Here is a 13,591-nt window from a genome sequence, read left to right on the forward strand (position 1 = left end):
AAATAACAACATGAAATCATTGCCCCCAATCTAAAGCTATTTAACATTGTTCTTCTCTTTTTAAGTGTGAACTTTCCAGGATATCACATTTCTTCCAAATATTATGACCAGATGAATGATGACATTTGACTTGTAACATTGGTCCTTATACATGATTAGAGGAACTCTTCCGATCACTTACCTTTGTGTTAAAAAAGCATAAACCCTTACTTTAAAACCAAGCCTATTCATAGTTATTAACTATATTTCTAGAAACAGAATTTATCTTAATGCACACACACATCGCAGTGTCTTCTCACCTCTCACATTTGATATGCTCATCTCAGATCTGAATAACCGGACTATATATTGAATCTTCCACTTTAGCGATAACTTCCTATGGCTGTAGATGCTTCACAGCTTCAGGTCAGCCTGTCATTAAAAGTTCATAACAGATACTTCTTCCTGTCTTTCTATACCAAGAGAGGCTTTTAACTGTGTTTTTATGAGTAAGACAGGCACATGTTCTTTAGCATTCAGTGTCAATTTGAAGATCTGGTCGTTGTGTCCTATATCCTAATTCCAACTCAAAAAGAAAAAAGAAGAAAGAAATCACACACCAACGTACTAGAACTGAACAGGATAAAACAGCATTGGGCTTCACAGTATTCTGGCCTGTTTTATCTACAGAAGTGTACTAGTGCCTTTTTATCTACCTATTGGCCTAGGTAAGACTTTCTTGGGTGCTAACGCTTTTTGTGCAGCACTATAGGGAGAGGGGGAAAGAAAGATGCTATACACACTAATCTTTCTTCTGTTAACTGAGTCTCACGCCCTCTAGAATATTTTTTTATGTTTTAGGCACTTCAATTTAATGGAAAGGCTTTAGCTCTTGCAAGTATTGTTATCAACGCTCATTACAGATATTAAGGCGTATGATACAAACAGATACAGAGCTGACAGAGTTTATAAATAATATAAACATTTATATTTGTGTTCAATTTCTTCCCAACAGCTAGAGTGATAGACTTGAATTGTTTATCAGATGTTTTCATTCCCTATTTTAAGCCCTCCCTTCCTTTCACTTCAACTTATATGGCCATTTATATTCTAGTCTCTTCCACCTTTCTCACTTAGCTCACTCACTTACACGTACTATACCGAAGCTCCCCTGATCTTCTCTCTGGCTTTTTTTTTTGTGTGTGTGGGTCATGGGGTTTGAACTCAGCCTGCTTCTGTCCCTGAGCTCTTAGAGCTCTTCAGCTCAAGGCTACTGCCCTACCCTTGAGCCAAGCCTCACTTCCTGTTTTCTAGAGGTTAATTGGAAAGGCTCAGGTCCTTTTGTGCCCCGGCTGGCTTTGAACCTTGATCCTCAGATCACAGCCTCTTGAGTAGCTAGGATTACAGGCATGAAACACTGCACCCGGCTCCACTGACCTTCTACAGACATAGTCTCCTTGCTATATTGTACTAATGTTCCCTTGGCCTAGAAATACTGTCTCTATTTTTATAGCTCAGGTCTCAACTCAAATGTCAGCTCCTCTGTACAACAGTCGCACCAAAACTACTCTCCCAGTCACTCTACATATAAAAATACCTTTCATTACATTCAGTATACCATTTATCACGACCCATTACTTTATTATTATGGCTTTTTTCATGATTTTTAAAATTTGGTTTACTTCCTTTTCTAGAATGTAACCTTATCTATTTTGTTCACAGCAATCTTATAGTAATACCCAGCCTAAAAGTCCACTTTTTTTTTTACAGGCATTTTAGGTGAATCGCTGTTCATGAAAGAGGTGTTGTAATAAGCATTACAAGAACATAACACACACACACACACACACACACAAGAACATAACACTTAGAAGAACTTGCACAGGCATCTAGATTGTCAACATGGCTGATTGAAACCTAAAGGTTGACAGAACAAGTCAAGCACTGCAGTGCCATCATGTAGCAAAGATACTCAATACACACCCCGAAATTACTCATAACAAGGCACCAGGGGGGACCAGATTTAATCTCTCCAATATTGAAATTGAAATTTTTATTTCTCCAATATTGAAATGAACTGCTGTTTCTTAGAGGTAGCTGGTTTGCATGAAGCATGTTGTACAGGAAAAGCCAGGTACCTGGATTTTCAGTTCCACATAGGTGCCTGGACCAACCAAAGGAAGTCCCAGTACCAGGTTAAGCAGAAAAGGTTGGCAGCTCCAATCACTTAAGTCCCTGAGGACATATGCTTATGAGGCAGACTGGTAGGCATTTTTCTCTTGATCATTTTGTTTGTTTGTTTTCCAAGAAGAGGAAAGGTTAAACTAGTAATCAGTAAGAAGATGTCACTTCAGACCAATAGAAAAGGAAGAGAACATGAGAAGAGAAACCAGGAAGGGGGAAAGTATGACTCATGTATATGAATAGAAAGGAAGTTAGAAATCTATCAAAGTAGGAAATAAACTAGATAAACTAGATAGGCTTTGGACATCATTGATCCACGATGATAGAAACGCCCCAAGAGGAAAGGACAGGCAGCAAAATGAAGAATTAAAGTTGTTAAGCAGTCTGTCACTTTCTTTTACTTCCTTTGTAGCTTTGCATGCAGCTGCCCTTTCTGGCCACGTCAGCACTGTGAAATTATTATTAGAAAACGATGCTCAAGTAGATGCTACTGACGTCATGAAACACACTCCACTTTTTCGTGCTTGTGAGATGGGACACAAAGATGTGATCCAGACACTTATTAAAGGTTAGTTAGTACTAGTACTTCTTCGAAGTCCCTCACAACAGGTGGGAATTCTTGCATGCTCGTTTTGCAATAAGTATGACATATCGCAAAGCCACATGGATAAGATTCCTCACTGGTACCAGGAAACTCCAGTTCTACTATCTCTGCCGGGTGGCGGTTTGATTTTGGAAGTTACTTTATCTGCCTGACCTTCAGTTTCATTTGGGGAGCAATTCTTACCCTCAGCCACTTACAGGCTTATTGTAAAAATAAAAAGGCAGCAATGCATGTGGAAGCATTTCAGTGAGAAGAAAGCAACTGAGACTATTGCTGCATTTTTTTTAGCTTTGATTCTTTTTGATAAATGCTTTCTCTATTAGACATCTTCATTTGGGGAGGAGTAAAGTGACGCATGTTGTGGTTTTCTTTTTCATTTTTATTGTATTGTTGGGGTGATATACAGAGGGGTTACAGTTACATTCACTCATCAGGTAGTGGGTGCATTACTTCTTGAACATTGTTGCCCCTCATTATTCTTCTACTTTTCCAGGTGGAGCAAGGGTAGATCTTGTTGACCAAGATGGACATTCACTTCTGCATTGGGCGGCACTCGGAGGAAATGCTGATGTGTGCCAGATACTGATAGAAAATAAGATCAATCCAAACGTACAAGATTATGCAGGGAGAACCCCTTTGCAGTGCGCTGCTTATGGAGGTTACATCAACTGCATGGCGGTGCTCATGGAAAATAACGCAGACCCAAACATCCAAGACAAAGAGGTAGCCATCCCTGGTCTTCTCTACGTGAAGTTAGCTCCTAAACGTTTATACTCTTTCTTCTGTATTGGAAACAAGTAAAACAACACTTTATTAAATGTAGAGCTTACCCACAAAGCCATCTGTTAGTTATGCTTTTTTTCTTTGTTGATCTTTTCCTCAAATAACTCAATATAATTTAGGTTTTGGGGATTTGTTGTTTGTTCTTGTGAAACCAGGCCCTGAGCACTGTCCTTGGGCTTTCCTCAAGGTTAGCACTCTACCACATGATCCACAGCACTACTTCCAGCTCTTCTTTCCTTTCTTTTTTTTTTTTTTTTTTTTTTTGCCAGTCCTGGGCTTCAGCTCAGGGCCTGAGCACTGTCCTTGGACTTTCTCAAGGCTAGAGCTCTACCATTTGAGCCTCAGCACCACTTCCAGCTTTTTTCTATTTATGTGGTACTTTAGGAATCGAACCTGGGTCTTCGTGCATGCTAGGCAAGCACTCTACCACTAGGCCAAACCCCCGGGACCCCAGCTTTTTCTGTGTATGTAGTACCAAGGAATCAAAGCCTGGTCTTCATGCATGCTAGGTGAACACTCTACCACTAGGCCACATTCCTGGCCCATCTGTATATAATTTAACAGCCATAAAATATACTAGAATGGTGTGAACTTTTTTTGCCAGTCCTGGGGCTTGAACTCAGGGCCTGACCACTGTCCTTGGGCTTTCTGAAGGCTAGAGTTCTACCACTTGAGCCACAGCACCACTTCCAGCTTTTTGTATGTATGTGGTACTGAGGAATTGAAACCGAGTCTTCATGAAGGTTAGGCAAGCACTCTACCACTAGACCAAACTCCCAGCCACATGTGTGAACTTTTATAAAAATAATATAGTCCGGGCCAGGAGTTTGGCCTAGTGGTAGAATGCTTGCCTAGCATGCACGAAGGCCTGGGTTCAATTCCTTGGTACCACATATATAGAAAAAAGCCAGAAGAGGTGCTGAGACTCAAGTGGTAGAACTCTAGCCTTGAGAAAGTCCAAGGACAGTGCTCAGGCCCTGGGCTCAAGCCCAGGACTGGTAACAAAAAAAAAATAAAAAAATAATATAGTCCATATGTGTATGTGTATATGTAATTTATTAGATGATTTTACAAACATATGTGATACATATTATATGATTTTACATTTTCCAGCTAAGAAAATAGATTCTTTTTTAACTCATTCAGCAAATTTTGATAAAGATTGCTATTAAATGTGAAAGTAACAATTGAAAAATATGGTCTTTATAGTCTTGGGAATGCATCTCTAATCATTTGTTATAGCTTTTCTACTTTAAGTTGTCAGTTTCTCACATACTCTTTCTAAGCATTCTGGCATCTGTGGTGTTCCTTCTTAGTCTCATAACAACCTTATGTAAGACTGGTGTTCCTTCTTCCTTAAATATTTTGGAAAAAACTTCTGATCTTTGGGTTATAAAATGAACAAATTCCCTATAGGTTTCAACTTTCAAAAGATGAAAAGAATTAGAAAATCTGAATAATCGCATGACTATTTCCTTTCATCTTTGGAAAATTGAAACTTATAAGGAGTTTGTTCATGTTATTCAATAAATTAAATGTATTTGCATAAAGTTGGTTATTTACCGTCTTTATGTCAATAAGATCTGTAATGATTTTCTCGTATTAGTTCTATTGATATTTTGTTATTCTTCTTTTCTTTTTTTAACATCCATTTGGCTTTCTATTCTTCAGAAGACTTTGTTTACTTTCTGTATTTTGAGTTATTTAAGCCATACTTTTACTGTCGTTCAGTTAAAATAGTTTCTACTTTGGTTTATTCTCTGAGCTAAAGATTATTTAGAGTATGTTAAATTTCTAGGCAGCTGAACATTTTGTCATTTTTAATTGATTATATTTAGTTTCCTATCGTTGCTTTGATAAAATTGTCACAGACTTACAACACAGACTTATTATCCTGCTGTTCTGAATGTCAGAAGCACAAAATTAATCTTCTGGGCTAGAACATACAGGTGTCAACAGGGAAATATTGGAAGCTCTATAGGAGAAACCATTTCTTTCACTTTTCTAGGTTCTAAAGGCTGACTCATTTCTTGGGTCAAGACTACATTACTCTATCTTCTATGCCAACACTGGCTAGTCGAGACTGTATCCCTCTGACACTCACTTTCCTGCTTCTCTTTCTCTTGTAAGGACTCTTATGATTTGTATTTGTATTGTTTCCTCTTAATTTGATACAGATTCCACATTAATGGACTATTACGCAAGCAGTATTAGTTGCTTCTCTGGAGTCACATCTGGTGTCACATAGTGTTCTTCAACTCTCACGTTCACTATGATCTAGATTCAGATACCATTTGTTATTTCCATTATCTACTTAGTGTTATATCCCTTTTTATAATTAAGTCATTTGGGGACTTATTTTTTAAATTCTTAAATTACCATAAGGAACCAAATATCAAAAATTCATCCAGGTACACTTGTTTGATTTTTATTTTTACGTTCTATAAAGGGAAGAACAGCTTTGCACTGGTCCTGTAACAATGGATACCTTGATGCCATCAAACTATTGCTCCATTATGCTGCTTTCCCTAATCAGATGGAAAACAATGAAGAACGGTAAGCCGTTGATATAAACAAATGTTGTTGTATTTCTCACATCCTTTCTGCCAGACTTTTTTTTTTTTGCCAGTCCTGGGCCTTGAACACAGGGCCTGAGCACTGTCCTTGGGCTTTCTCAAGGCTAGAGCTCTACCACTTGAGCCCCAGCACCACTACCAGCTTTTTTCTGTGTACATGGTATAGAGGAATCGAACCCAGGTCTTCATGCATGCTAGGCAAGCACTTTACCACTAGGCCACGCTCCCAGCCCCATATTTGCCAGACTTTTAATCATTTTAAATATTGGTTCAGAAATAAGTATGCTCATAAGAAAATACTACAGTAAGAAGTCTTGATCCAAAGAAAGGGCAAAAAGTAGGCTGGGTTTCCAATGGCTCAGGCCTGTAATCCTAGCTTCTCAGGAGGCTGAGAATTGAGGATCGAAGTTCAAAGCCAGCCCAGGCATGAAAGTCCATGAGACTCTTATCTCCAGTTAACCACCAGAAAACCAGAAGTGGCATTGTGGCTCAAGTGGTAAAGCATTAGCCTTGAGCTGAAGAGCTCAGGGACAGCACCCAGACCCAGAGTTCAAGCCTCATGACTGAAAAAGGGGGGGGGGGGTGGAGGAAGGAAGGAAGAAGGAAGGAAGGAAGGAAGGAAGGAAGGAAGGAAGGAAGGAAGGAAGGAAGGAAGGAAGAAGGAAGGAAAAAAAGTTCATGCAAAGCTGATTTGGGTTTGATAGCTATTCAGAACTTTAGATTCTACCTAGGGCAAGTCCATAATTTGTGTGAGGAAACAGGCCTCTCTGGCTTATGGATAGTATAAAAATCAGAAAAGGCCTAATCAATGAAGACCAGGAATTCAGCTAGGCCAACGGAATATATTATCTGTATTCAAGATATTTTTCTTGATAGAGAGGGAATAATCACTGGGCACAAAAGCGCCACCGATAACACATAAACAGAGATACTGAGAGACCAGCATTTAATGTATAAATATAGCTTCCTTGAATATTAAAAGAGTCAGAGTTATGCCGGACACAAAGTTAAATCTTAAGCAGCAGAAATTCTTGCTGGTCTTGGAACTAGGAAGACTCTAGAATTGGTAGTTAGAACTGTGTCTGTGACCACCTCCCCTATCTAGGATCCCTCTGGGTCACCTGTGTGAACTAGTCTTCATTGTTGATGATGATGTTCACGTAAATGGCCCTCACCTGACCCATCTCCTCCTCTGGCAACCCCATTCTTCCAGGTGGGAAATTATAGAGAAAGAGGGGCTTCTCTAGGCCAGCTAGCTCAGCAGAAACGCATCTCTCCATTTAGAGCCAACCCCGTGCCACTTCTCTCACACTTCCTCACCAGAGATTCTCCCAGAGAGCTAGCTAATGAGAACAGGCATCTCCCTAGAAGCTCTTAAAAATAATAAAATAGTGGCTGCGAGTTTAGCCTAGTGGTAGAGTGTTTGCCTAGCATGCACGAAGACCCAGGTTCGATTCCTTGGTACCACATACTTAGAAAAAGCCGGACGTGGTGCTGAGGCTCAAGTGGTAGAGCTCTAGCCTTGAGAAAAATCCAAGGACAGTGCTCAGCCCCTGAGCTTAAGCCCAGAACTGGCTAAATAAATAAATAATAATAAAATATGCCCAGTGCCTGTGGCTCACACCTGTAATCCTAGCTACTCAAGAGGCTGAGTTCTGAGGATCATAGTTCAAAGCCAGCCGGAGCAAGAACGTCTGTAAGACTCTTATCTCCAATTAACCACCAGAAAACTGAAAGTGGCACTGTGGCTTAAGTGGTAGAGCAGTAGTCTTGAGCTGAAGAGCTCAGAGACAGCACCCAGTACCAGAATTCAAGCCCCATGACCAGAAAACATAATAATAATAATAATAATAATAATAATAATAATAATAATAATAATAAAATAGTCCAGGTGCCTATGGCTCACAGCTGCAATCCTAGCTTGAAATCTGAGGATCGTAGTTCAAAGCCAACCCAGGCAAGAAAGTCCATGAGACTCATCTCCAGTTAAGCACCAAATATGTGGAGATGTGGCTCAAGAGGTAGAGTGCTAGTCTTAAGCAAAAAACAAACAAACAAACAACAAAAAAAGCTCAGCACCCAGACCAGCAAGCCCCAGGATCAGCAAACAGTAATCATAGCACAACAGCAATATAATTAAATACCAGAAGAGAAACATTAAGAATCCCAAGAATTACTAATGGTATATAAAGAACTTGTACTATATAGCAATATTTATTGCCTATGTTTTTTTTAAAGAAACCATGAACCATGTTTTATTTTAATCATTTCCCATTTATCTACTAAGGCTTCAATTTCAGACCTAAGTAACTGCATGAATTAAGTTGTTTACTGCATATATTAATTATAGACCAAAAGACAAAAGGAAAAATCCTCCCCAACTGTACTTGCCAGTCTCTAGATAAAAAGAGACAATGGTCATCTCCCAGTCTCTTTTAATGTTTCATCAGCCATGCACCTGGAGGTTTGAATGTCATACGTTGGCAACTGCCTTTTATGTTTATTGACATCCAGGTTTCAGCATTCTCCTGATCCCATCAGTCCATCCCCATGTGGCAAGTCCAATTGACTCTCACCTCTTGTCTTTATCTACATTGTTTCTTGGCTGGTTACCATCACTGTGGTGCTAATTTTTACTTCTCATGCACTGACACTAACCAGTTGATATGCCCTGTAAAGACGTAATTTTTGCCAGCTTCTGCTGGCTTTCAGTCGATAACTATCTGACAGCCCTCCTCAAACGTCGATGGGAATATTTACAAAACTCTAATGTTTCCAAATTGGTTTGCAATGAAGAAATCTGAGTAGTAACAGTGACGGAGTGGCAGATACCATAAACATGAGGTTAGACTTCAATCTTAAACCTTCTTAGGGGTTTATATTGTGTCTCTTGGAGTCAAAAATTGACTGACAATCCTAATTTGAATAAACCAATGTGGAAAAGACATTTCTGATAAAATTGGAGGTATTTCATTATAGAGTAGCATTAATTTTATGAAGGAATTTTTGTTAACTTGGTTGGCATAATTACCATTATGCTATATTGTTTGTAGATGGATATTAAAATCCACAGGCATGGAATAGAAGGAGGTACGAAATCTGCTTTGAGCAAAAATAAAAAGAGCTTGGTATTTGGTATTTTGTGTATACGTTTATTTGAATAAGGGATAAAACAAGACAAGTGGGGGGTGGGGGGAGGAAAAGTGGGAGACAAACATGGGAAGGGATAACAGTGTACAAGAAGTAATAAACCTACTACCTGATGAATGTAACTAACTGTAACCCCTCTGTATATCACCCCAACAATAAAATAAAATTTAAAGAGAGAGAGAGAAGAAAGAAAAATTACCTTTAAAAACAACAACAAAAAAAGAGGGACCAGAAGTTTGGCTTGGTGGTAGAGTGCTTGCCTAGCATGCACGAAGACCGGGTTCAATTCCTTGGTACCACATACATAGAAAAGTTGGAAAGTCAGAGAAAGCCCAGGGACAATGCTCAGGCCCTAGTTCAAGTTCCGGGGCTGGCAAAAAAAAAAAAAGTTTTGAAAAAGCAAATATAGATTTTGGTCAGACCAGTAACTACCACCACCAGGACTTCAACACAAAGTCTAAGACAGATCTGTGGCTTCCATGTGTTAGTCCTGGTTAGAGGTAAAGCTTTATGATGCTGTTTCTATTCAACACATTAACCAGCTGTAAAACACACCTTTATCAATAGTGGGTAAAGAACTCTAGGATTCATCTAAAGATACACTCCAAAGTCATGTAATTGGAAAAGCAGTGTTGAGTTTTGAAAGAGCTCTCAAGTTGCTAACCTAATTTACAAGCTAATCTAATTAAAAAGATATATAAACATTCTTGAAACCAAAAAAAAAGCAAATATAGAAAAATCTGATTAATACATTTGGATATTAAACATGAAGAAAATGATGCTATGCCTCAAGTTTTATTCTTGAAATTTCTCATAATAAAAATATAATTTTCTCATAACAAAGGTAGATTTAAGATGTAGTTGCAACCTAGAAGCAACTTCAGATATCAATTTCCTCCTCTTCCTCTCTCCCTTTTGCACATGAGGAACAGGGCTCAAAGAAGTTAATAGAAGGCCCAAGATAAACCAGTCCCCTGATTCCTAGCCTGGCTTGTTTTTGCTTGTATTTTGGTTTTGGTTTTGGTTTTGAGACAGTGTTGCTCTGTAGCTCACAAGGGCCTCTAATTTACCATCTTCCTGCCTCTATTCCTAAATGCTGAGATTACAGATGTGTACCTCCATGCCTGTTTGTGACATCATATGCCGTAGGTTATTTCCTTGTAAATAAAGGTGTCTATTGAGTCTTTTGTTTTTTTAACAAGATTTGATTAATCCTATTATGTACTATTTGAAGAACATTAGATGCTGATGATTATTTTAAAAATATACTAAGGCTGCTAAATACATATGCTATTTCCATCCTGGTTTTAGAAACAGTTCCAGTCTATGTGAAACTTATATTCAACAATTAGTAGAGGTGCTAAAGAAGGATTACACAATTCTATGTCTGCATAAGGTTTGAGAGTTTATCTAGGTACCTCTACATGGCCTTCTCGTTCCTGAATGATGCTGGCAAATGAAGGTGTCTTAAAAAGATGGTTCCTCAGTTTCAGTGTGGAAGGCTTAAGTACAGAAGCTCTGCATCCAGAGCATAAGCACCATAAATTATACTGTTTCCTCACTGAAGTGCCCAAACTACCTATATTCTGAAAATCTCTTCCTTTCCTATCTTAACTGTTAGGTAAATTGTGAAGAGAGCAAGACTCACTTTTTTCTGTGATCTTGCATGATTGTTTTCTGAGTCTAATTGTGCACTTTGTATACATTATTGTGTGCACAAGTGAAAACCACTCTAGTATTTGTAATGGCGTTAATGAGCTACAGTCGCCCAGAGAGGACTCAGCCTCCCGTAGGCAGCTGTTAGTCACCAGAAATCCTACTTTGGGCTCTCTGAAAATAATATTTATGATCGGCAATCACAGCCTCACAGGCTGCTGCAATGAAGGTCCTGTGATACTAACACTAATAATTGACATCTGTGAAAGGTTCCCTGCGCTCCCAGTGTAATGCAATGCTCCTTATCTTCATTATTTCCTTTCCTCTATCTTAGTTTATTTAGAAGATGAGCCAAGCCGAAGCCTAGAATTATCAGTGAAGTTGGTTAAGAAGTGACAGTTTTTGTTATCATTATTGGGGTGTTTTGTTTTGTGGGTTTTTTTATATTTAAATTTCAACATTTATGTTTCTATTCGGTGCTGGAATTCTTAAAATATACCATTTTACAAAATACTCATTTTCCTTATGAAAAAATAAAAAGAGAGCTTAGTAAATTTTAACCTACAAATTTTGGCCATCTTTATGTAGTCATAGGGATTGTGCTTATGTGATTTTTGATTTTTTTGTATCTTTTTGTTGTTGTTTTGTGTCTTTTTTATTTTAGAAAAGACTTCTAAATATTTTAAATTTTTTCCAAGATTGTTTTCTCATACTTTAATGACTTTTTTTTAACATTGAGATCTTTGCTTCATTCAGAATTTATTTTGAGGGGTCGGGAGTTTGACCTAGTGGTAGAGTGCTTGCCTAGCATGCACCAAGACCCGAGTTCTATTCCTTGGTCCCACATACATAGCAAAAGATGGAAGTGGTGCTGTGGCTCAAGTGGTAGACTCCAGCCTTGAAAAAGCCCAAAGACAGTGCTCACATCCTGAGTTCAAGCTCCAGCACTAACAAAAAGTTACTTTGAGCTAAAATGAAAGTGTGTGTGTGTGTGTGTGTGTGTGTGTGTGCGTGTAACCAGCCACTCATGCTTATAATCCTAGGAGGTTGAGATCTGGAGGATTGCAATTCAAGTCCATTGTGAGCAGAAAAGTTTACTAGACTTCACTTGTAAAGCAGAGAGTGAAAGCAAGGCTTTTGAGATGATTCAGTCGGTAGAATGTTAACTTAGCAAGTGGTGAAGCCTTAAGATCAAACCTTGCAGTGTAAAAAAGAAAAAAGCATTTTTTCCAGATGGCTGTACTAACCCTATTTGTTTACTAATCCATTATTATTTTTAGTGATTTAAAGAGCCATAACTATAAGGAGTTTGTGGCTTTCTTTTAAATGATTAGTTGTGAGCAATCATAGACTCAAACTTATCAGTCTCACAGTTTGTAATTCTTTTACATGTAAGAATGGGCAATTACTTAGCATGTAGGAAAGAAAGGGGGTGGGGAGAATCCTGTGCCCTGGTAGACTCCTTCCCTCATTTTTGAGCCAGCCTCAAAACCCAGGCGTTTACAAGGTTCATAGAACGAAGCACCTGCTTACAGCCGCATTCAGTCTGGTTTTGTGCTCCTCTGAGAGAAGAGAAGCAGCCAGGAGCAGTCTTTGCCTGGGGAGGAGCACGGGAGGAGGTTTCTTTCTGCCGTGTGATGGCATCGCCAGCTCAACTGTACCTTAATCCAGTCTAATTTTCAAAGTCTTCCTTCTGCTTCAGGTACACACCCCTTGACTATGCGCTGCTTGGGGAACGCCATGAAGTGATCCAGTTCATGCTGGAGCACGGTGCCCTGTCCATCGCAGCCATACAAGACATTGCTGCCTTCAAAATCCAGGCTGTCTACAAAGGGTACAAGGTCCGAAAGGCTTTCCGAGACCGCAAGAACCTCCTCATGAAGCACGAGCAGCTGAGGAAAGATGCTGCCGCCAAGTAAGTGTGAGCTGTGGACCCTGGTTCTCCAAGCTAAGAGCCAGGTGCAGGGAGGCCAGCAGGTGCATAGCCAGGAGAACGCTGGAGGAGGAGAATATAATTTTCTTTTTGGTCCTCTGCTGTCCACCTTCCACTCTGCGGTGCAGTGGGCTGCAGTGAAGCCTGGCCACACACCTCCACCCGGGGCATTGCCCAAGCTTAGTCCCCCAGAGGCTGGGCTGGGAGTGCTGCTTAGAGCACGACAGATAACACCTCTCTTTGCCCTTCCGGCCTTTTTGAAGGAAATTAATGTTGACATCTACCCTACTTTTATTAGATGAATTTAAGTCTCATTTTGATTTGACTAAAGCAGCCAAATGTATAAATAAAGTGGCTCTTCTCCATTTATTCCTTAATAAATCTGCATTAAGTACAGTTGCTTCTCTGGGTGTTTAGGGGATTAGGTTCAGGACTTGTGCAGATAACAAAATCCAACATGATTGCATAAAATGGCAGGGGATCTGTATATAGACTACACATATAGCCACTGATTTTAAATCACCTATAGATTAATTGTGAAACCTAGTACAATGTGAATGTTTTGTAAATAGTTGTTATTCTGCATTGTTTAGGGAATGATAGTCAGAACAAACATCTGTATGTGTTCAATTCTTTTCTGAGTAGCTCCAATTCATAGTTAGTTGAATTTGAGAATGAAGAACTTGTAACATATAGAAGACAGATAACACTTTACTCAAGAAATAT

General features: G+C 39.2%; 1 protein-coding gene across 6 annotated transcripts in view; it reads left to right on the top strand.

Annotated features, from left to right (window-relative positions):
- The window catches only part of Invs (inversin), a 111,504-nt gene that overhangs the window by 79,684 nt on the left and 18,229 nt on the right, over positions 1 to 13,591 (top strand). For all 6 annotated transcript variants that reach the window (XM_090330323.1, XM_090330322.1, XM_090330324.1 and 3 more), the window contains 4 exons: positions 2,576 to 2,731; positions 3,261 to 3,490; positions 6,000 to 6,106; positions 12,635 to 12,847. In XM_090330323.1, the coding sequence (XP_090186449.1) occupies positions 2,576 to 2,731; positions 3,261 to 3,490; positions 6,000 to 6,106; positions 12,635 to 12,847 (706 nt within the window). The remainder of the gene's footprint in view (positions 1 to 2,575; positions 2,732 to 3,260; positions 3,491 to 5,999; positions 6,107 to 12,634; positions 12,848 to 13,591) is intronic.

Source organism: Megascapheus bottae, chromosome 3, assembly GCF_031878675.1.
Source record: "Megascapheus bottae isolate mThoBot1 chromosome 3, mThoBot2.hap1, whole genome shotgun sequence".
Classification (NCBI taxonomy): Eukaryota; Metazoa; Chordata; class Mammalia; order Rodentia; family Geomyidae; genus Megascapheus; species Megascapheus bottae.